General features: G+C 47.9%; 1 protein-coding gene and 1 pseudogene across 1 annotated transcript; one reads left to right on the forward strand and one right to left on the reverse strand.

Moving 5' to 3' along the window:
* Positions 1-15,216: 15,216 nt before the first annotated feature.
* On the forward strand, positions 15,217-15,333 carry LOC136656483 (5S ribosomal RNA; annotated as a pseudogene).
* Positions 15,334-16,382: 1,049 nt separating this feature from the next.
* Positions 16,383-24,623, reverse strand: NPFFR2 (neuropeptide FF receptor 2). The gene is made up of 3 exons (XM_066632266.1): positions 24,296-24,623; positions 21,471-21,570; positions 16,383-17,229 (listed from the first exon to the last, which is right to left on the reverse strand). Exons 1-3 carry the CDS (start codon positions 24,621-24,623, stop codon positions 16,383-16,385), a joined length of 1,275 nt encoding a protein of 424 aa, XP_066488363.1.
* Positions 24,624-25,076: the final 453 nt, after the last annotated feature.

Here is a 25,076-nt window from a genome sequence, read left to right on the forward strand (position 1 = left end):
TCTGCATTTCCTTCAGGGAAGATGCCCAAATGGACCTCATCATTTACAACTCCGTACTTGGTGAGGTGGAGGATTTAGTACATTATGTTTTAATGGCCCTATTTCTAAGAATGTGTTAAAAAAAAAAAAAAAGACCTGTTCCTTCTGCCATTACAAAGTTGTGATTGCTAGTTCGCATTACCAAAAACACAATCCATTTACTCTCATTAATGACTGCAAGTGCGTGGCTCAGATAATGGCCTCCTTGGCTCGGTTTCCAGGCTGAACAGGACAGAAATGTAATGAAGGCTGCATCCTTGATTGCCAACCTTTAGGATATACTTGGGGCTTTCGGTATCGGCAAATGGTGATTTCAGTTTTCTGTTGCAGTACGTAACAGGGACGTGCAGCGGGTGGGGAGGCAGGTGAGGCAGAGCCTCCCTGCGGTAGACCTTCAAAAAGCACTACCACAGCCCTTTGAGGTGCGCAAGCACTCACAACCCATGCGCAGAGCACATCCCTGGTGCGTAACAGTGTGTCCAGGTTTTAATTCTTCTTGTGTCCCATACAAAAGCAAACAAGCTGAATGAAGAAAAAAAATGGGGGGGGGGGTGTTTCTTAGAAGTTACTTTGGAGAAAGCCCTGACTTTGGCATAAGAATCCCCCTCCTCCTTTTGATTGTCAAGGCTGCTTTTTTATACAGTAAAGCCTGCTTTTTTATACAGCCTGGCACCGTAAGAAACTGCTTGGTGTCTAGACAAGCTATCTGTTCGTAACTTGGGGACTCCTGCTTAAGTATCATCCTTGGCGGAGAATCTCTTCTAGGGGGCTGCTCCTCACTAAAGGAGCAAAGGGGGGCAGTGTGAATCTCTCCTTTGCCGTGGCATCGCTAGGGGGGTGCAGACCACATCAGGTGACGGGCATGGGGAGGAACACCACTACTACCCAAAAGTTTAAAAAATCATGGAATTTTTGAATGTTATCATGTTATATATCATCATGTTATATATCATTTGATGTGTCGCTTCAAGCAGAATGCAATGAAACCAACCATGTTGAAATATCTATATTCTATCAAAATTTATAGCCAAAAAACCAGGGGGTTAGGGCAATGGAGCACCAGCATGTTCACAGCCGAGGTCCATCGTGAGGGTGATGTCACTAATCCTCCATACCTTACCTGAGCTTTTGTTTGACAGCAACTGTTACCCTGCACATGCCTGATCTTGTCTGATCTTGGAAGCTAAGCAGGGTCAGGCCTGGTTAGTACCTGGATGGGAGACTGCCTGGGAATACTGGGTGCTGTAGGCTTATACCATAGTCTTTCAAGACTGAAGGTTGCCAACCAACCTGAAGACCTGAGTGAGGGAAAGCAATAATAGGATCTTTTGCCCTACTTTATGTAGTTTGCTTGGGTGCTACCTAAACTTTCGTTTACTTCCAAAACAAAGTCATTTTAAAGAGAAATAAATACCACGTGCCCTCGTGTGAATCTCCAGGTCAGCCCAGGCTTTCAGTTGCCTGGGACAAGCCGGCAGTCACAAACCCCAATCTTCTCCCTCTTCTTACCTCTTGGTCTTAATGCTGCCATGATCCTGACCCCAAACCCACTCTTTGCATGTGCATGAGGAAGGAAAAATATTCATGTTCTAGATATGGGTAGAGAAATATTTACTGGAGTTTACTAACTTTGATGCAACTGCACACGAAAAGCTCTGCCAAAGTGGTGTCATTTATGAGGGACAGTCCCTATTTTTAGCCCTCCCTCCCTGAAAAGTCAGTGACCCTGAATTCAATGAAACTTATTTCTAAGTGAACATGCATGGAATTGGGCTGTCAGATTACTTTCTTTAGTTTTTTTTGTCTGGGTGATGTAGTAGGGCAAACCTGCCTGAGCTGTAAATTGATTATTTACAGATCAAAGAAAACGTACCAGTTCTTTCAACCTATCCTGGAGTACAAGTCCTTCGAGGAAAGGCTGTGGATATATTTAGACTTGAGAAGGCTGAGAGGAGATATGATAGCACTCTTCAAATACCTGAAGGGCTATCATAGGGAACTAATTTGTTCCCAACTGCCTCTAAGAGTAGCACTAGATCCACTGAGTACAAACTGCTAGAGAGGAGATGCTGGTTGGAGATCAGGAAGAAGTTCTTGATGGTAGGGATGGTTTGACAGTAGAAGAAATGGCCAAGGATGGTGGTGGTGGTGGATTCTCCCTCATCGGGGATCTTCAAGCAGAGAGTCAACAGGTACTTGCTTGAGATGCAGTAGGAAGATTTCCTGCTAAAGGAAGAGGGTTGGACTAGATGACCTTGTGGCTCCCTTCCAACTCTATGATTCTATGAAAAAAGGGCAATGATGTAATTATCTTGGAGGGAGAACTGGCAGACTTAAGTTATTGGGAAAACAAATGCCATATGTAAACATAGGCCATTCTTTATGATAAAGAGATTTTGAACACACTTTCTGTAAGGCTGAGTCAAAAATTTTCTTAATACAACTTTTGGCTTGACATCTGGAGGTTCCAGGAGGGAAGATTCAGCCATACCATCCCCCAGCAGATCTTTTTCATTGTTGCTACCTGGTCTGAGGTCATAAGAACATAAGAACATAAGAACAGCCCCACTGGATCAGGCCATAGGCCCATCTAGTCCAGCTTCCTGTATCTCACAGCGGCCCACCAAATGCCCCAGGGAGCACACCAGATAACAAGAGACCTCGTCCTGGTGCTCTCCCCTACATCTGGCATTCTGACTTAACCCATTCCTAAAATCAGGAGGTTGCGCATACACATCATGGCTTGTACCCCATAATGGATTTTTCCTCCAGAAACTCATCCAATCCCCTTTTAAAGGCGTCCAGGCTAGACGCCAGCACCACATCCTGTGGCAAGGAGTTCCACAGACCGACCACGCGCTGAGTAAAGAAATATTTTCTTTTGTCTGTCCTAACCCGCCCAACACTCAATTTTAGTGGATGTCCCCTGGTTCTGGTATTATGTGAGAGTGTAAAGAGCATCTCCCTATCCACTCTGTCCATCCCCTGCATAATTTTGTATGTCTCAATCATGTCCCCCCTCAAGCGTCTCTTTTCTAGGCTGAAGAGGCCCAAACGCCGTAGCCTTTCCTCATAAGGAAGGTGCCCCAGCCCCGTAATCAGCTTAGTCGCTCTCTTTTGCACCTTTTTGGACCACCAAAGAGGTCCACGCAGCGGCACTCTTTGGTGTCCCAGCAGCTGTTCCCAAGATTCCCAGTGCAGACAGGAAGCACTTCCCATACTTTGGCAGGCTTCAGAAGGATGCCCCATTATTTTACAGTATTGTCTGGAGGGCAATGCTTCCCACCTGGGAGAACCTCGTGACTGCCAGCTGGTGACTGCCAGCTACCAAGATGTTCAGAGTTCTGATGGCAGCAGTAGCTCTTCCTTGCCCTGAAAATGACCCCAGTCTTGTACAGGAGAAATTGGTGGGGAATTTTGTATCTCAGACCTCATTTTGACAATTTGAACAATGCAAGAGAGTAGCTATTGGGTCAAGCAAGCAAGACAGCCGGAGAGGAGTTTTCATATAGAGTAAAAAGCAAGGAGGTGTCTTTGAATGCTACCAAAGTGCTACATTTTGTCCTTCATTATCTCCTCCGGATTGGCTGCTTTGCCAGTGGTACAAAGGCTGGCATAGATTCTAGTTCTGTAGTGGCCAGACATGAATAAAGCCCTTTTAGTAGCCTTCTCTCTTTGTTCTTTTAATTTGAGAAGTTCTTTCTCCTGTTTTTAACACCGTGTTCATTTTTCTCTCTCTCAAGCCCTCTATGTGGTCTGGTCTAGGAGCAGTGGTGTGCTAAAGGGGTTGTGAGTCACACTGGGTGACCCACATGAGGGGGTGACACAACTACTACTAATAAAGTAATAATAATACAGGTATTTATATACTGCCTTTCTTGGTCTTTATTCAAGGCGGTTTACATAGGAAGGCTATTTAAATCCCTGTAGGGATTTTTACAATTGAAAGAATGTCCTATCTTTCAAGAACCACAACATTCAGATGTTTCTTTCTGATCTGGTTTCACATTCTGACCTCCATCCTCCCACGCTCAGAGCAGATGGAATAACTCGGCTCAGCTTGTCAGCTGCTTCAAGGTCGCACGGTGCCGGTGGCCTCGAACTGGCGACCTTGTGGATGTTATCTTCAGGCAAATGGAGGCTCTACCCTCTAGACCAGAACTACTGGCCAAAATTTTTGAAAATCTTGGTATTTTTGAATAAGATCATCGCGTTACATATCACTTGATGCATAATTTCATGCAGAATGCCCTGAAATAAACCACGTTGAAATATCTCTATTCTATCAAAAATTATAGCCAAAAAAACAGTGCGGATGGAGCAATGGCCACCACCACGCCCACAGCCTGGGGCATTGCCCTACTCACTGCATGGGAGGAGGTGCATCGTGGGGTGACACGCTGGCCTCTTGCACCGGTTGAAGCAGATCCTAGTGACGCCACTGTCTAGGAGGCTAAAGAGAGTTTGGGATTTTTTAAAGGAAGGAATGACTCAAAGACTACAGCCCAAATCCTAACCAATTTTCCTGCACCGACAAAGCTGTGCCAACGGGGCATGTGCTGCATCCCACAGTTGGGTTGTTGGCAACCTTCAGTCTCGAAATACTCTGGTATCGCGCTCTGAATGGTGGTTTCTGAATGGTGGTTCTGGAACAGCGTCTAGTGTGGCTGAAAAGGCCGATTTGGGAGTGACAATCCCTTCCACACTGGGAGCAAGTGCAGTCTGTCCCTGCTCTGTCTCCCTGGCTATGGGCCTTCCTTCTTTGCCTCTTAGCCTCAAACTGTTGGCCAAGTGTCTCTTCAAACTGGGAAAGGCCATGCTGCACAGCCTGCCTCCAAGCGGGCCGCTCAGAGGCAAGGGTTTCCCACCTGTTGAGGTCCACTCCTAAGGCCTTCAGATCCCTCTTGCAGATGTCCTTGTATCGCAGCTGTGGTCTACCTGTAGGGCGCTTTCCTTGCACGAGTTCTCCATAGAGGAGATCCTTTGGGATCCGGCCAAGGGAGTGTTTGTTCCCTTATCACAGAGCTGTATTGCCCTTAACTCAGTGCTGGAAAGTTGGTTAGAATCATGCCCTAGATCACTAAGGACCCAGTCCTAAAAAGGAGATGGGCCCGCTCAAGTCCCTTGCGCTGGCCCGTGACAGCCACAAAAGTGCTGTAAAGCACTTTCGTGCCATCTCTGAAGGAGGGAGGCTGATGCAAGCCCCACTTGGCCATCCTAAACAATAAGCCTGTGCTGTCCGAGCTCAGCTGGCCTGGAGGTCAGAGGGGGCATAGGGAGGGCAGGAGGAATTTGCTTGAATCAGCATACGGCATATATGCTGTATCCTCAAAACTAGGGTCCGTTGGGCAAAGCCAATGCCATTTTGGGATTCAGCACTCCAAATGTACCCAAACATATGTCTAAATTTTTGCCAGCAAAATGTGCGTAGGCCTGTGTAATGTTTCCAAGAGACCACAGCGTCCAGTAATGGGGGAGGGGGCACTATTGGCTGACTCTGGAGCCACCTATTATGAGAGAACCTATAGATTACAAAAATTAAAGCATGCAGTCAAATAATAAGGGTGTATCGTGATACCATTAGGCAAAATTCTCTTTCTGTATAGCAGGGGTGCCCAAACCCTGGCCCTGGGGCCACATGCGGCCCTCGAAGCCTCTCAATGTGGCCCTCAGGGAGCCCCCAATCTCCAATGAGCCTCTGGCCTGCTGGAGATTTGTTGGAGCCCACACTGGTCCGACGCAACTGCTCTCAATGTGAGGGTGACTGTTTGACCCCTCGGGTGAGCTGTGGGACGAGGGCTTCCTCCACTGCTTGCTGTTTCAAGTCTGTGATGCAGGAAAGGAAAGGAAAGGCCAGCGTTGCTTTGTGCAAGGCCTTTTATAGGCCTTGAGCTATTTCAAGACCTTCATTAATTCATATAAGTTCATCTTTAATATATTCATTTATGTATACTTATGTAAATTAATTCTTTTCTTTTTTTTGCCCCGGCCCCCAACACAGTGTCAGGGGCCCTCCTGCCAAAAACTTTGGACACCCCTGTATATAGTAATCAGGTCCATCCATACGGATTTATGTTGCAAAGAATTTATGTTGTGCTAGTGAGGACCGTCTTCATTTACATAAGTAATAAATGAATACCATTTGACTGGAACTATCTGTTGTAGCAGATCCTCTCTGGACCATTTTCATTTAAATCAAGAGCAATTTCTCAGACGTATTGATGCCAAGTATCTAAGGCAAACGGTGAGTGAATGAGCCATTTTCTGACAAAATGGACAACAGATTTTTACTGTCAGGCAATTTCCAGTCAGGCAGCAATGATGAATGATAGTAGTACGAAAACTTTTATATAACAGATTTTTGTTATTTTTCTCCAGGAAAACAAGCCCAGTAAGAATGCTCTTGAGTCAGGGCCAGACATTCGTATTGTCACCTTACAGATCTCTAACCCAATTCTCAAGCAATTTCTTACATCCACCATATATAGCAGCTGTCTCCAAACCACATCTAAAAAACGCCTTCCCCGTACGGTGTGGCGCTTACCGTTTATGCCACAGCCGTTTATCTTTCCAGCTGATCACCCCAGAAACTTGTGCTGGACAGCCACTTCTGCTGCCCATTGTCCCAGCAGATTATGTGCCCAGATTTCCAGGTGGAAGCGGCACAGGTTTCTGGGGTGATTGGCTGGAAAGATAAGCAGCTGTGGGCAGAACGGTAAGCGCCACACCGAGAAGGCATTCTTGGAATGCCAGATCTGGCCAGAGTGCTGGGATTTGGCACCTCAGCTGATATACAGTAAAACAATCATGCCCGATCTCGTCTGATCTCGGAAGCTAAGCAGGGTCAGGCCTGGTTAGTACTTGGATGGGAGACCGCCTGGGAATAGCAGGCGCTATAGGCTTATACCATGATCTGGGAAGCTAAGCAGGGTCAGGCCTGGTTAGTACTTGGATGGGAGACCGCCTGGGAATACCGGGTACTGTAGGCTTATACCATGATCTCGGAAGCTAAGCAGGGTCAGGCCTGGTTAGTACTTGGATGGGAGACCGCCTGGGAATAGCGGGTGCTATAGGCTTATACCATGATCTGGGAAGCTAAGCAGGGTCAGGCCTGGTTAGTACTTGGATGGGAGACCGCCTGGGAATACCGGGTGCTGTAGGCTTATACCACAGTCTTTCGAGACTGAAGGTTGCCAACCAATCCTTCTGTCTCACCTCATTAACAAAGAATTATGGATAACCTTGTCTAGTATGCACCCTGAGGCATCTTGTGGGCCATCGTGAGATAAAGGAAGCTGGACCAGATGAGCCTTTGGCCTGATCCAACAGGGCTCTTCTTACCTTGTGGGAGGGTGGGGCGATCCATACAACCTTAGTCTTCCATAGATCTATTGGTCATGCTGTTGGGGCCCAGGAAATGCCAGACACCCAGCAGAGGAATAGTGGCTCAGGGGTGTGGTTCCTTATTCAGCACATAGAAGGTGGCCACTCAGTTGCAAAAGTCCCTTTTCTTTCATCTGGGAACAGCGACCTCCGTAGCAGCCTTCCAGTGGGGCTTGAAGACAATTCGCCTACGTTTTGATTTTTTAATGCTTTATATGCTGCTGGTTTTATATGGGGTACGTTTAAGTTTGTACCACTGATGCAAATTTTTGGATTGTATGGCTGTTTTGACGCTCAGGGTGCAATCACGAGAGCGCCCTCGGCTGACGCAAGTCCCTTGCGCCAGCTGAAGAGTGTCACAAGAGTTCCATAAAGCAATTTGTGCCACCCTTAGAAGGGGGAGGCCAGTGCACAAATATGTGCCCAAGACCCGTTGGACAGCAGAGGCAGTAAACCCGCACAGGCCAAGTCAGGCTGGCGTGGGGGTCTTGGGGGGGGGGGGACATGGGAAGGTCAGGGAGGGGAAAGGCAGGCAGTGGGTGGGCAGCAGATGAGTGGGGTGGGACCAGGATCTGGCACTTGTACCAGGTCTTAACCCTGCTCCCGGGCAGCCCGGAGCAGCTACAGGCTGCTTGGATCTGGGTCACCTCTTGAAGTGGCAAAAATAAATCTCCCTTGGTGTTGCTGCAGCTTTACCCAGGGTAGGGGGAAGGAACTCCCCTTGCCCTGGGCTGAGTCGCTTTCAGTCCCAACCTCTGATACGGCACAAGCCAGCCAACCTCCCCCTGCCAGTGCAGGTTAGGATTGGATTGTTATTTATGTATAGGTGCTTTTTTAAAAATCATGTTTTATGCTGTTGCTCACTCCTTTAAATCTTTTGATCCTCTTAAATGTTTGATCTCCTGACTTTGGACTGCAAGCACTGCTGATTTTTATCTGGTTATTTATAGTCTGTTGGCTTTATAGGCTTCTTATTTGAATGTATATATTTAATTGTGTTTTGTACCTGTTCTAAGCTGCTTTGAGAACCCTTTCTTCGGGAGGCTAGAGATTATCTAAGTGCGTACATAAATTCTCCCCCATTTTCCAACTACGTATGAGGGTGACAAAACTGGTGGGGGGCTGTTTCAGCTCAGCACTAGAGAGTGTATGCTTGTCACACAGAAGATCCCAGGTTGAATCCCACACATCTCCATCAAAAAAAAAAAGATCTCTGGTAACAGGGCTATAAAAGACCTTTTCCTGATATTCTGGCGAGATGGTACCAAACAGTGAACAATGCTGAGGTAGAAAGATGTGATCTGACATGATAGAGCAATTGTAAAAAGTGGGGGGGGGGGGGCTATACCAATAAAAGGAAAGATGCAAGAGGCATGACTAATCAGGTGCAGTTATGACTGAAGAAGTGATCCTGGACACATTTTGGTTGTCTTTGTCAGGGAAACTGGTTCAACCAACGAATTCAACCAATAGCTAGACGCAGATTATAGCCTTTTTCAAGTAGAAGTAGTTTACTACTTCTACTAGAAGTACTAGAAGACTACTTCTAGTAGTCTAGAAGTAATCTACTTCTAGTAGTCTAGAAGTACTAGAAGACTACTTCTTCTAGTAGAAGTAGAAGCTATAATCAAGTAGATTATAGCCTTTTTCAAGCCTTTTTTCAAGTAGAGACACAAGAAGTTGTCTCTCCGAACAAGACAGCAATGAACGGGAGGTCCCGCCGCATACATTTTACTAGAAGGAGATGATGTATATACCTAGTAAACTGCTGGATCCATTTCCCCAGTGAAGATAACTAAAATATGCTGGGACGTTTTTTAATCAACCAAGTACCTTATGGTTCTTGGTCAAGGTGGTTAGATGGATCCTATGTATTCAGAGGTAATGTGCCTTTATATAGCGGTTGCTGGTAAGAGGCAACAGGAGAGAGAGTTATTGCCTGGTTTGTAAGGCCAGATTTGAACACCCATGCAGCTGTACCTTGATAGGAGCATGGCCCTGCCCCCATCATCCGTTGCTGGCAGAGTTGGGCTGAGTGGAGTCACCTTGGGTTGTTGCCTTCTCCTACCACTGTGACAAGGTGCAAGACAGCCTCTATGGATGGAACTAGCAAAGCAATGTTAGGTCAATTGTATTCCACAAATACACCCAGCTCATTTTCTATCCATGTAATTGGGAGGGCTGCCAGCTGGGGGAGAGGTGGGGCTTGGAAGAACCTGAACCTGGATGTTACTAGTCCCAGAGTCACATCCATGCCACTCCTTTGTACATTTTTTCCCAGCATTGGTCGATGTGTTCTTTATTAGACGAATAGCTAATAGTCCTGAATACTTGATTAATCTCTTTGCATGGGAACTAATTGTTTAAGACAGCCATTTCCAACCACTGTGCTGTGGCACACTGGTGTGCCGCGAGTGGTCCCCAGGCGTAGTGCGGGAATTTGGGAGAGAGTTATTTATCAATAGGACCATTAGGGGATGTGAGCCCCCATTAATAGCACGGTGTGCCTTGTCAATTGTCAAAGAACTAGTGGTGTGCCTTGACCATTTTAGTGCCTTGCCAGTGTGCCGAGAGATGAAAACGGTTGAAAATCACTGGTTGAAGAGATTATCCCTGGATACTTGGCAAACTATCTTGAATTTTTTGGAAGGGACCGCTACCAGAGCTGGAGGGGGGGTGACCACCACCCACAGCAAAAGGCAGGTAAGTCGAGAGGAAGTACGTAGTTTGGCAGAATCTAAGAGGTTTGGGTTGAAGGATCATGGCACTTTGGGGGTTGCAAAACCTCTCTGGAAAGCAGTGATTTTCAACCAGCATGTTATGGGCACACTGGTGTGCCATGAAAGGTCCACGGGTGTGTCACAGGAGCTTGGAGCACAGTGGTTGAAAATCACTGAAAATCTTTTCTCTGTTCTGTGGCTCTGTTTCCACAGCAAGTGTCTAGGTGTTGGCAACCTTCAGTCTGGAAAGACTCTGGTATCGCGCTCTGAAAGGTGATTCTGGAACAGCGTGTAGTGTGGCTAAAAAGGCCGATTCGGCAGTGACAATCCCTTCCACACCGGGAGCAAGTGCAGTCTGTCCCTGGTCTGTCTCCCTGGCTATGGGCCTTCCTTCTTTGCCTCTTAGCCTCAGACTGTTGGCCAAGTGTCTCTTCAAACTGGGAAAGGCCATGCTGCACAGCCTGCCTCCAAGCGGGCCGCTCAGAGGCCAGGGTTTCCCACTTGTTGAGGTCCACTCCTAAGGCCTTCAGATCCCTCTTGCAGATGTCCTTGTATCGCAGCTGTGGTCTACCTGTAGGGCACTTTCCTTGCACGAGTTCTCCATAGAGGAGATCCTTTGGGATCCGGCCATCATCCATTCTCACAACATGACCGAGCCAACGCAGGTGTCTCTGTTTCAGCAGTGCATTCATGCTAGGGATTCCAGCACGTTCCAGGACTGTGTTGTTTGGAACTTTGTCCTGCCAGGTGATGCCGAGAAGTGTCTATAGTTCCAAATTGTCTCTCTTTCTCCACTGGCAAAATTAGTTACTACCGATACTTACCCTAGAAACAGAGGTATGGTGCCTCTGCCTTTTCCCCTGCACCACATTTCAGTAGCACAAGTCTGAGAAAAGGAGGTGGGGAGGCTGTTGTCAGAGGGTGTAAAATCCAGTGTGCCCCATTGTTGCTGGATCCACCTCCTCCCACAGTGTCCCTGCCCCATGTTCTACATGCTCAGTTTTCCCCCAGCATCCCACCCTCCCCTGCCATCTTGTCTGCCTCAGCGGTTCTTTTCAAGTCCATTGATGATGATGGTGATGTTGATGATAATAATACAAGTATTTATATACCACCTTTCTTGGTCTTTATTCAAGACTTTATTCAAGGCGGTTTACATAGGCAGGCTGTTTAAATCCCCAGAGGGATTTTTACAATTGAAAGAAGGTTCTCTCTCTCAAGAACCACAACACTCAGATGTTTCACTCTGATCTGGCTTCACATTCTGGCCTCCATCCTCCCACGCTCAGAGCAGATGGAACAGCTCAGCTGCAGCTTGTCAGCTGCTTCAAGGTTGCATGGTGCCGGTGGCCTCGAACCGGCGACCTTGTGGATGTTACCTTCAGGCAGACGGAGGCTCTACCCTCTAGACCAGACCTCCTGCCGTTGATGCAGGTGGGAAGCCTCTGGCCTTCCTGCCAGCACTCCTGCGCCACCACTTGGTACACTGATGAGCCATGCTTCACAGCGTTCTACCGGTGGTGAGATCAAACAGGATTGGGCAGGCAGACATTCCTAATTATCAGTGAAGCCATGTGTTTTGTGATATGATACGAGGAGCTGTCTTTCACTGATAGCCAGGGCCAACTCTAGGCTGACACTCCAGGTAAGACGTCTTCAATATTGTCTTCCCCACTTTGTCCAACTTTTTGAACACCTTATTTTTCTGACTGTAGATGTGGTCTGTTTCGTACCATCTGCACACAGGTTGTTTATCCCAAGACAACCACACTTGCATGTAGGGATCTGTGAATCTGTATTTATTCATGCCATATATAAGCAAATTGAACACATTCGTATTGTATCAAAACTTTTTTAAAATAAGTAACTTAAGTAACTTGGTGCCCCAGCTAGTTGTTGGATCACTCACTTTTTCATCCAGAGTTTCTGACAGCCACTCTTGGACAGAAGTCTTTCCCTACACCGATTTCAAACGCTTTCCAGTTTAAGATGCTACAGATGGACACCGGAACTTTATATACGTACAGCATGTACTCCATGCTCAGCTGTAGCGCAGATCACATCTGCTAATACCATGAAGTACAGGTAGATTACCCCTTTTACTGATATCCAAAATCAGACTATTCCAAAAAACCAGACCTTTTTGGTCCAATAGATGTATTTTTTAACACACACACACACACTCGTACTTGGCCAATGCTACTCATGAGCAGTGAACATTTTTTTTGTAGGCAGCTTTTGCTTACTCAACACAACCCAGTGAGGAAACCACCAGGAACTTTTTTCCTGTCACAGGTAATAGCACGATGCATTATGGGACACAATTCAGCACCAAGTCAGCTGTTTAAATTTTGTGCGGGTTCAGTGCAGCAAACCTGTAGGCATTTTTTTTTGCCTTGAAAACCCATGTTTAGAAATGCAGGTGGACCCCAATGTCCTCAGGGGATCTGTTCCATGGCCTCCACAGATACAAGAACTACAGATATAGGGGAACCCTGTCCTTGTGGCCCCCATATGTTAATGCTAAACAACATCAACATTGTTTAGCGCCTTACTGGGGCAAAAATGTTCTTGCTTTCACAGGTTGCTGTAAGCATTCAAGCCTTTAGCACAGCAATTTTCAACCTTTTTCATTTCATGGCATACTGACAAGGTGCTACAATTGTCAAGACACACCAGCAGTTTTTTGACCATTGACAAGGCACACCATGCTGCCAGCAGGGGACTGAAATCCTCCATTGACCCTACTAATAAATGATACGCCCCCCCCCCAAGTCCTGCAGCACACCTGCAGACTTATCAGTGGAACACACACCAGTGTGCCATGGCACAGTGGCTGAAAATTGCTGCTTTAGCAACTTGCAGGCAGGCACAGAAAAGAAAAAAAAAAACTTCCTCTTAGCATCAGTCAAGTTTCTTCAAGCTGCCAGCTACCTGCCTGTGAATCGCTATATGCTCAAATGCTTATAGCGACCTGTCAAAGCAAGAACATTTTCACCTTGGTAGGGAGCTAAACAATGTTAATGGGCAGGCAGAGGGCATCTGGACCTGAGGACACCAGAGCTGCAGGCATGGAGGTCCACCTGTCTAAAGGTCCAACTGTATAAGCAGCAAACGTAAAAAGAAAATTCATTCAAACAAACAAGGCAACATGCACAAAAGTTAACGTGCAACTTGACAAGTAGTTTCAGCTAATGCTGAGCTAAACATTCTCTAGTGTGAAGTTTGGGCTTGAAACAGGAAGGGGCTCAGGATCTACTTGCACGGTCTACTTGCAAGGGAGGGCACCAGGATGAGGTCTCTTGTTATCAGGTGTGCTCCCTGGGGCATTTGGTGGCTGCTGTGAGATACAGGAAGCTGGACTAGATGGGCCTCTGGCCTGATCCAGTGGGGCTGTTCTTATGTACTGAAGTGTGGAAAGATCAATAGAAGCATTCTGAGAAGTCTACCATTAAGGGGGTGGACTTTTTTAATTGTTGTCACCAGCATCAGAGGGAAATCACTTCTTAACAGCACCCAGGCCAGGCAGCTGTCACTTTCCCACACAATGCCTTGGATGCTTTGTTGTTCCAAGATAGATGGGGTGGGGTTGTAGGTGTCAGTGAGGGCTGCCATTATCCTCCAGACTACCCTGAAGTTACACAAAATTTGGGGCACTGTAGGGGAAAAAAAATAGTAATCGCAAGGACCTGGCTTCTGAGAGATACGCCATGTCTTCTACCACGTCAACACAGTGAGAACAAGTTTAAAGAATGAATCAGCTCAATGCTGCTGCACTAAAGATTAAAAAAAAAAAGAAGTGGGTGAGCTTGTTTTATTTTTGCCCCCTCCAAAAAGTTGGCCAAAGGGCTTTGAGTTTTGTAGACTCTGCCAGCATCCATTTCACAGCAGCCCTAGGTTCAAACTGGCCTTACAAGTGTGTGTGTCCAAAGCAGGCGTCTCTCCGACAACAGATTCATGAGCTGTAGCTTCATCCAGAGCCCAAGGGGAAGACGTGCAAGTTCCTGGCTTTGAGCAACACACAACAAGCATAAAAACAGGGCACACAATACTCTCGGCTTCCTCTCCAGCCACCTGTTGAGATGACTGAAGCACGTCCGAGTAAAAGCTGCGGGGAGAGCTCGTCTCAGAAACAAAGCAAGTGATGGTACAGGCAACACTTGATCAGCCAAGGAAACAAGGGATTATTTTAACGGAGCGTACTGTCTGCGACACTGGCTGTAGTACCAGGCCAACCTTGCCTAAACTTCCAAGGCATATACTCAAATATGAAATGCATGAGGGAATGAAAGAATCAGTTTGATGACTGAAAGAACACACCCACGGGCACACTCATATACGTACATCTTCCTCTCTGTGCGTGTTCAGAGTTGAGACCAACCCTCAGATACAAACAAGTAAGTCAGCCCCTCCTCCCTGCTGCCCAGATACTGGACAGGAAATGGGAAAGTTCTCCTTCATGCCACCACTCCAATGGTGCAAAGGAAAAGTCCATTCCTTACCCTCTGCGGCTTCCCCCACCCCCAGGTAAGTGGAACAGCAGCAGTTCATTCTCTGTCTTCCTGAGAACCACTTTCATGTTCCCAGCTGCCCTGCTTCCAACGAGTTTCTGGGCAGAAGATGGAAGCAAGTTTCGTTCAGTTTCTTGACCTGAAGAAAAGCTGCCTGCTGTTCCCCAACCTCACCTGGCCAGTCACCCGCACCCCAGCATCACCTGGCTCACTACACAACGAGGGAAGACCAGCGGTTTCAGTGACCAGAGGAAGACCAGCAGGAAAGTCAGCTGTTTCAGGGGTCCTTCCTCTATTTTCCCAGATTCCATTTTAAAATTGGCCAACTCACAATGCTGTGTTGGGGAGGGAATTTCATGAATTTTTATATGGTGTCTGGGACAATAGAGGACTACCTGCTGCTGCTCCATACCCCACTGCTCCATCCCCCATTGCCCAGCAGCACCAGTTTGCCCTCCAAGGGCAGGGGGTTGCCCTCCAAGCAGCCAGGGGTTTGTCTCCAGTGTCAGAGAGGTGGGCCCAGTTCCCTCAGCATTTGTCTGACCCATGATACTGGCTCCGGTATTCACAACTGTTACCCTGCACATGCCCGATCTCGTCTGATCTCGGAAGCTAAGCAGGGTCAGGCCTGGTTAGTACATGGATGGGAGACCACCTGGGAATACCGGGTGCTGTAGGCTTATACCATGATCTCGGAAGCTAAGCAGGGTCAGACCTGGTTACTACTTGGATGGGAGACCGCCTGGGAATACCGGGTGCTGTAGGCTTATACCATGATCTCGGAAGCTAAGCAGGGTCAGGCCTGGTTAGTACTTGGATGGGAGACCGCCTGGGAATGCCGGGTGCTGTAGGCTTATACCATAGTCTTTCGAGACTGAAGGCTGCCAACAAATATACATACAAAGATCAAAGAAGAGTTAACTTTCAAATCATGCTCTGCCTCCTGGATAGTAATAGTGCTGGATTTCAAACCAGAAGTGCATGCCAAGGGAATGCTTCTATCAACGCCAAGGATTGAGAAAAGGTCATGACATCAGCTGGACATCAATGGACATCAACGGAACAGGTGTTTAAAGAACTACAAGCATAAGCAAAGGGGCACATATTATCCTCCAAGTTAAGGCCAGGGGATGTCAGCATGCGTTTAAATCAAAACACCCTTTTTGCTGCTGTTATCTCTTGAATCCGATAGCGTTTCTACCTGATAGTTTTCTATACAGAAAAGCAGTATAGAAATCTTTGAAATAATATACTGGAAATCCTGCCAAATCTGGGAAAAAGTTGTGGCAACCTATATTTCCTGAAAGGACCCATTTTTCAGCCGCATGGCTAGATGCCTGGCAAATATATCACGCATCACTAAACTTTTGGGTTTGAGCTACAAGACTGCACAGCCAGGTAAGCTTACTAGGAACCCAAATAAAAATGTTTTGCAATAAATTGTTCAAGCTTTTTTTTTTTTTTAAATAAAATAAAGTCACATATGCATTTCTGTGATTTGCTGCACCCTGGCAGAATTTGGTGGAACAGTCAAATCAAACTGCAATTGAATCACATTCACATTGACACAGGAACATAATTTTTCCCTTCTTCAAGCTCCAACTATAATACAAAAGTGAAACACTGTACAATAAGCCAAGCCTTCAAATAGCAGGTGCGCTTTTTGCCAGATTGGGCTTGAGTTGTCTGATTGTTTCAACAAGGTCGCCAACATCACTGCTGAGGTAGTTCATAGCAAGTCTTGTTTCGTGCCATTGTTATTGGAAGTATTTTCAAGGTTTTCCATCATCAAAACTTGTGTTTTATCCATCCACTTCCCTTTTTCAGCTGGCCTCCCTGTAATTGTGGATGTAAGGTCCTGGGGCAAGTCCTGCGGGACAGCTGCTGGTAAAATGGCATTGCTTGGTCCCCGGTGAGAATAGGTCTCCCTAGGCATCCCGTCCTCGGAACAGAGCTGCAGTCTAAAGGCTGCCTGGAAACCTCGTCGGAAGTTCTCGTTGAAGAAGCCATAAATGATGGGGTTGATGCTGCTGTTGAAGAAGGCCAGCCAATGGGCAAAAGGGTAGACGTAGATATTGATGACTTGCAGTTGCTCCTCTTTCAGGTCGGCGTAGTCGGAGAGCATTGCCAAGGTCCACAGCGGCAGCCACGAGAGGATGAAGAGCAACACCACGATGATGAGCATCTTGACGACTTTCAACTTCTTCTTGTAAACGGAGTGGCGCTCCTGGCCCTGCTTCCCAGTCACAGGCACAGACGTGTTGAAAAGCGTGATCCCGATCCGGGCGTACATGATGACGATAAGGGAAAGAGGTGCCAAGTAGATGTTGGCAAAGAGCACCGTCGTATAGATCTTTCTCATGTCCTGGTTGGGCCAATCCTCCCGGCACCAGTAGATGGGGCTGGTTTTGTTGCCATAGCCGAGAATCACCCTGAAATGTTTCTCCTCTTCCACTTTCAACATCACGGCAGAGGGGCACATGATGGCAACGGCCAGGACCCAGATGACGGCTATGATGATAACCGCGGCCCATATGGTCAGCTTCTGCTTAAATGGATAAACAATCGAACGGAACCTGCAGTGAAAAGATAGAGCACCCGTAAGTGTCGCAAATAGCAAGGTTCCCATTATTCACATTTCAAATACAGGGGATCCCAAGTATTAATGGGGGAAACCGTTCCAGGAATCCCTGTGGATACTGAACTCTGCAGATAATGTAATCCATGGCTGGAGAACCTTAGAACAGCTTTAGACATGACTGGAAGTTGCCGGGGGCAAACCGGAAGTGATTTCTGGTTGCATCTAGGAGGTCCTCTGAGGCCTTCCAGCCACGGGATCAGCATTTACGGCTACTACAATTCACGGGTACCGAGCCCGCGGATCAGACGGACCCAATGCATTCACTACACCAGTGGTGCCAAACTCATTTCATACAGAGGGCCGAAGTTAGAATTCAGGGCTCCAGCTGAGGGCCTGAAGTGGTGACATTAAGCAGAAAGTGACATCATTAAGGAGGTCTGGTCTAGAGGGCAGAGCCTCCGTTAGCCCGAAGATAACATCAGAAGGTCGCCAGGTTCGAGGACACCGGCAGCTCCCTGAACGGCTGAGAATGGCGAGACCTTGAAGCAGCTGACAAGCCCAGCTGAGTGATCTCACCTGCTCTTAGTGTGAGCAAGAAGCGTCTTGGCTGCCCTCCATGTGAGAGACGGAGCTGCTTGTCAGCCTGTGTGGGAGAACCGGAGGCCAGAAGTGAGACCAAACCAGGAAGATCCGTTCTGAAATGTTGTTGGTTCTTGAAAGAGAGAACCTCTATGATTGTAAAAATCCCCTTGAGGGATTTAGAAATGCCTGCCTATGTAAACCGCCTTGAATAAAGTCAGAGGAGTAATCCAATGACCAGAAAGGTGGTATATAAATACCTAGTTTATTATCATTATTATCATTAAGCAGCTAACGGCCAAAAATCAGACCCTGTTCTCATATAGAAACTCATTAACTGCAGACAAGAGAAAGTATGCAAATCTCAATCATATTTCAAGATTTGGGAAAGCCCAATTTTCATGTGGGCTGCCATTTCAGCTGTAACACCTCAGCAGCTGAGAGCCTGAGGGCAGGATAAAAAGCTTCTGGAGGCCGCATCCAGCCCCCGGGCCTTATGTTTGACACCCCTGCACTATACCCTCCTGTGACAATAAGAAGGAATGAAGATCAGTATGGCTTCGCTCACCTGCCAGAGGTTTCTAGAAGTGTTCAGGAATCTATACCGCACCCCACCCCAGTCAGCAGAAGTGTCCTAGAGGGTATGGTGAAGTTGGGTTCAGAAATGCATTTTGGAAGATCTAGTTCTCCACCCCCGAAGGAGAGGCAGAATGCCAAAACTTGGCTTCCATCCCAAAGCCTGAAGAATCTCATTCCTGCCTCACTTAATACCAGTGCTCAATTCACACTGCAGCCTTCCCAAAGACTACCTCTCCTCTCAGCCCCTTCATGCTTTGAGAAAAGAAAACAAAACCACACAGAGCACCTTGTAATCTTACCATGTTGTCTCCAAGCAACAAGAGGGGAAAGAAAAGAGTCTCTTAGTACAGGCAGGGGTAGTAAAACGTTGTGTCCAGAAGATGGGTGGAAGGTGGTTTGGGGAGGGGTCTTTAAGGGACAGCTAAGGCATTTACCAGCTTTGTGAAATGGTTTAATAAATGACCCAATTCTTTTGGAGAAAAGATTGGATCGTTTTTTTCATCATTTAGAGCAGCGGTCTTCAATCTTTTCCATCTCATGGCACACTGACAAGGCACGAAAATTGTCAAGGCACACCATCAGGTTTTTGGCAATTGACAAGGCACACCATGCTGCCAGCAGGGGACTCAAATCCCCCACTGACCCTACTAATAAATGACCTTCTCCCAAATTCCTGTGGCACACCTGTGGACCACTCTTGGCACACCAGTGTGCCACAGCACAATGGTTGAAAATGGCTGATTTAGAGCAGTGGTTTCCAAACTTTTTAGCACTGGGACCCAGCTAGCTTTACTAAACTTAAAAAAAAAAAATCACTTTACCAGCTGCTCAAGCCTGTTTTTATCCATTTTACTATGTTGGGGGGGACGGACTTTTGAGGGTGTCTGTTGAGTTCCATGTTAGTTGGACTGGTGGCATTATATTCTCTCGGCCTGCCCTCTGAAATGAACTACAGCATGTTCTCCTACTGGTGAGAATACAAATGTGCTGCCCTGTTTCAGTTTCTCTTGGGCTCAGTATAATTTCCTTGTCAGTCTCATGTCCCACCAAAAAAAATCGGGTCCCGATCCATAGTTTGGGAACCACTGATTTAGATGCAAACAACCAGAACATAAGAACAGCCCTGCTGGATCAGGCCATAGGCCCATCTAGTCCAGCTTCCTGTATCTTACAGCGGCCCACCAAATGCCCCAGGGATCACACCAGATAACAAGAGACCTGCAAGGCTTCCTGGGAATTGTAGTTAAGAACATAAGAACAGCCCCACTGGATCAGGCCATAGGCCCATCTAGTCCAGCTTCCTGTATCTCACAGCGGCCCACCAAATGCCCCAGGGAGCACACCAGGTAACAAGAGACCTGCAAGGCTTCCTGGGAATTGTAGTTAAGAACATAAGAACAGCCCCACTGGATCAGGCCATAGGCCCATCTAGTCCAGCTTCCTGTATCTCACAGCGGCCCACCAAATGCCCCAGGGAGCACACCAGGTAACAAGAGACCTGCAAGGCTTCCTGGGAATTGTAGTTAAGAACATAAGAACAGCCCCACTGGATCAGGCCATAGGCCCATCTAGTCCAGCTTCCTGAATCTCACAGCGGCCCACCAAATGCCCCAGGGAGCACACCAGATAACAAGAGACCTGCAAGGCTTCCTGGGAATTGTAGTTAAGAACATAAGAACAGCCCCACTGGATCAGGCCATAGGCCCATCTAGTCCAGCTTCCTGTATCTCACAGCGGCCCACCAAATGCCCCAGGGAGCACACCAGATAACAAGAGACCTGCAAGGCCTCCTGGGAATTGTAGTTAAGAACATAAGAACAGCCCCACTGGATCAGGCCATAGGCCCATCTAGTCCAGCTTCCTGTATCTCACAGCGGCCCACCAAATGCCCCAGGGAGCACACCAGGTAACAAGAGACCTGCAAGGCTTCCTGGGAATTGTAGTTAAGAACATAAGAACAGCCCCACTGGATCAGGCCATAGGCCCATCTAGTCCAGCTTCCTGTATCTCACAGCGGCCCACCAAATGCCCCAGGGAGCACACCAGATAACAGGAGACCTGCAAGGCCTCCTGGGAATTGTAGTTAAGAACATAAGAACAGCCCCACTGGATCAGGCCATAGGCCCATCTAGTCCAGCTTCCTGTATCTCACAGCGGCCCACCAAATGCCCCAGGGAGCACACCAGATAACAAGAGACATGCAAGGCCTCCTGGGAATTGTAGTTAAGAACATAAGAACAGCCCCACTGGATCAGGCCATAGGCCCATCTAGTCCAGCTTCCTGTATCTCACAGCGGCCCACCAAATGCCCCAGGGAGCACACCAGGTAACAAGAGACCTGCAAGGCTTCCTGGGAATTGTAGTTAAGAACATAAGAACAGCCCCACTGGATCAGGCCATAGGCCCATCTAGTCCAGCTTCCTGTATCTCACAGCGGCCCACCAAATGCCCCAGGGAGCACACCAGATAACAAGAGACATGCAAGGCCTCCTGGGAATTGTAGTTAAGAACATAAGAACAGCCCCACTGGATCAGGCCATAGGCCCATCTAGTCCAGCTTCCTGTATCTCACAGCGGCCCACCAAATGCCCCAGGGAGCACACCAGGTAACAAGAGACCTGCAAGGCTTCCTGGGAATTGTAGTTAAGAACATAAGAACAGCCCCACTGGATCAGGCCATAGGCCCATCTAGTCCAGCTTCCTGTATCTCACAGCGGCCCACCAAATGCCCCAGGGAGCACACCAGATAACATCTCTGCTGAGAACAGTGCCAAAGTGAACATACTGAAGAGTTTTAGCTAGGACATGGCTGTTTTCCAAGGCTAGATCCATTTCCCTGAACTGCTGCTCATCCCCACTCCTGTTCCAGAAGAGGTCCTGGAGACCCTCCCCCTCAACCACACCCCTGACATGCACATCACTGTTATCACCTCATCGCTGGTGTGAACATTTTTCTGATTGTCTGGGATCTCCTCCTGCTGTTATTGCACAACCCGCCGAAAAGACTGGCAATGATTTTAATTGTACATGACGGCAACAGCGGAACCTCTGCTTGCTTATTAATTTCCAGACTTGTACCTGTCAACGGCAATGGCCACCAAAGTGAAGACGGAAGCCGAGACAGAGATTCCCTGGACCATCCCATTCATCTTGCAGACTGTGTTTCCAAAGGGCCATCCTGCAGTATAAACACTGGGTTACATCAAGCGACATCAACACAACTTGCATATCTTCAACTGTAAAGACCAGAGGTCAGGTTGAATTAAATTGCCCCCCCCCCCCCCACAATGTTGCAACTCTGTTTGCTAGTGGAGAAGTTAAATTTTGGAAATTTGGGGGAGGGGCAGAGGTGATAAGAGCCAGGAATGGTTTGGGAGCGACAAGATAGAAGAATAATAAAGCAGTGGTGTAGCTACGGGGGGGGGAAACAGCACAGTAAGTAGTGCAAGCACCTCAGTGCGCCATGAAAGCAACCCCTCCCGCTCACTTTCAGAGCCACTCTGGGCAATTGTATTGCTGTTGCAGCCCAGAATAGCTCCGACGGTGAGTGGGAAGGGCTGCTTTCACGATGCATTGTGGCACCTGCAGTACTGACCGCCCACCATAGCGATGCCACTGCATCCTGGACAACATTAATTTGCTACAAATGCAAAGATAAGACAGCTGTTGGGGCTGGTGTTCCTGATGCATTTCTGTTTTAACCTTTCCCCAGAGAAGATTCAGCGTCTTTATACACTAACTCAGGGGTGCCCAAACCCCAGCCCTGGGGCCACTTGTGGACCTCAAGGCCTCTCAATGTGGCCCTCAGGGAGCCCCCAGTCTCCAATGAGCCTCTGGCCCTCCGGAAATTTGTTGGAGCCCGCTCTGGCCTGACGCAACTGATCTCAGCGTGAGGGTGACTGTTTGACCTCTCGTGTGAGCTGTGGGATGAGGGCTCCCTCCACTGCTTGCTGTTTCATGTCTGTGATGCAGTAGCGGCAGCAAAGGAAAGGCCAGCCTTGCTTTGTCCAAAGCCTTTTATAGGCCTTGAGCTATTGCAAGACCTTCATTCATTCATATAAGTTCATCTTTAATATATTCACTTATGTAAACTTATGTAAATTTATTCAAATTTTAAATGTAAATTAATTCTTTTTTCCCCCAGCTCCTGACAGTGTCAAAGAGATGATGAGGCCCTCCTGCCAAAATCTTTGGACACCCCTGCACTAACTCAACACATCTGCACTGAAGGTCTGAAAAGAGGACTGCAGATTTGTGTCACACTTCAGACATGAACTCAACTAACTCAGTCCTGCCAGTAGTGTAAAAAAATAGGCCTATCAAACATAGGGGACTAAATCATGCTTTTTTGTCCCTTTTCCCACCAGTTTTGCACCTGTGCAAGGTGTATCTTGTGGCCACCAGGCATTTCTTTTAAAAACTGATAACCCAATCTAAGTGATGCTGAATCTTGATGATGCACTGGTTCCAGGCAGGCAGCCTCTGGGAGAAGGACTACTGCCACTGACACTGCCCAAAAGGCTCACCACCCCCTCATTTTGCATCAAAAGGTTGCCGAAATAGCTCCCATTCTGCAGCTTGCAAATGGCACTGCCCCAAACTAAATCTGAAACCCGAGAGCAGAGCTTGTCGTGGCACCCGTGACATCACATCCAGATTCTCCCCAGAGGAGGGGCTTCGCACCACTTGTTCTCCTGTGGAGGTTCCCCTTCGGGGCAGATGCCTCTCCGCCTTAGCCCAAAAGATCCAGTTACACAGGCCTACAAAATTGAGGGTCAGAAAAGTTTTTCCCAAACTTTATGGTGCTTTGATATGAATTTGGGGTGCCGATTCCAAAAATGGCATCCGTTTTGCCCTATCACGTCTAGTTTTTGAGATATAGTATAGCCTCATTAGCGAATGGTTCAAGCAGCTTCCTCATGAGGAAGCCATGGTGTAGGCTTCCTCATGAGGAAGCCATGGTGCAGGCTTCCTGAGGAAGCTACTTGAACCGCTCACTAAAGAGGCTATGCCATGTCTCCAAAACTAGATGCGAAAGGGCAAAATGGATGCCATTTTTGGAATCGGCACCCCAAATATACCCAGGAATTGGTGTAACATTTAAGGAAGCAAAATGTGTGTTGGCCTGTGTTATGGCTCTGCCCTAGAGATCTATTGTCAATCTGAGTAAATAACACCAAGCAAGATGGCCCAAGGGTCTTAGGGCCCCATCCTATGCTTCCCAGTGCCCAGGGCCACAGTGGCACCAAAATGGTTACCGCTGCACCCAATGGGGCTGGGAAGCACCACAGGGTCTACTCAGGATAAGGGAGCTTATGCTCCTTTACCCCGTGTAAACTCCAGGCAGACCCAATGGGCCTCCTTGGATCTGCACCCACTCTTGAGCAGGTGCAGATTCGAGGAAACCCATCTCAGGACTCCTGGGCTGGGAGGGGGGGGTCAGGATATGGCAGTAGGGCCTGTGGCCGTCTTCACCCCTCCCACTCCACCCACACCACACCTTCTTTCCACCCTGTAACGCCTTCTCCCACACCCCGTCTGCTGCCTAGTGCTTTGCACAGAGCACCAGGCAGTAGACCGCCAACCTCCGACTGACACCTGCCCGGCACAGTTTCATGCTAGGCTAGCTCCGACACTGGGTTGGACCTAAGCCCCGCAAATATGCTTTATGGCACGTTTGCAATAGTGCGTGTCAGCAGTGAGCCAGCGCACACTGTTCAGATTGGGCTGTTACTCAGCAGACCACAGCTCTGTATATCCATGGTCCAAAAGTAAGAATTGACTGTACTTTAATTAATCAACATACATGCAGCCTTATGAACCTGGCCCATTGGCCGAACCCTCATCACATTTGACAGGTCCACCTCGTGTGGGTCACTTTTCCAAACCGTGCCCCGACTCACCTGATATGATGTTATCCAACAAGGTGGTGGGCATGCAAAATATCCCCACCAGCAGGTCGCTAACCGCCAGGTTCAGAATGAAGAGGTTGGTGACGGTGCGCATGTGTTTGCTCCTCAGGACGATGAAGCAGACCACTCCATTGCCAATCATGCACAGGAGGAAGATGAGCAGGTAGGAGACAATGAAGACCGCAGCCACAAGCGGCTGGTGGAGGTAAAAGTCCACGTAGGAAACATTGCTCTCCGGGTCACACGTGCTTGGATATCCACTGCAGTTTCTCAAGGGGGGCGCACTGACTGAGGAACCGGGGTCCGCATTTTTATCCATGTTGAATTGTGCTATACAGTGGGAATAAAAAAAGAAGTTGGGAGTCAAAGAGCAACCAAGAGACAACATACTTAGGCCTCGATCCTATCCCCCAGTATCCTAGGTGATGCATTAAGAAGGATGAAGGCACTAGAGCAAACCTCAGCCCTGGGGCCACTTGCGGCCCTTGAGGCCTCTCAATGCAGCCCTCAGGGAGCCCCCAGTCTCCAATGAGCCTCTGGCCCTCCTGAGATGTGTTGGAGCCCACTCTGGCCTGATGCAACTGATCTCGGCGTGAGGGCAACTGTTTGACCTCTCCCGTGAGCTGTGGGATGCGGGCTCACTCCACTGCTTGCTGTTTCACGTCTGTGATTCAGCAGTGACAGCAAAGGAAAGGCCAGCCTTGCTTTGTGCAAGGCCTTTTATAGGCCTTGAGCTATCGCAAGACCTTCATTCAAGTTCATCTTTAATATA

The sequence above is a fragment of the Tiliqua scincoides genome, chromosome 6 (assembly GCF_035046505.1).
Source record: "Tiliqua scincoides isolate rTilSci1 chromosome 6, rTilSci1.hap2, whole genome shotgun sequence".
Taxonomy (NCBI): domain Eukaryota; kingdom Metazoa; phylum Chordata; class Lepidosauria; order Squamata; family Scincidae; genus Tiliqua; species Tiliqua scincoides.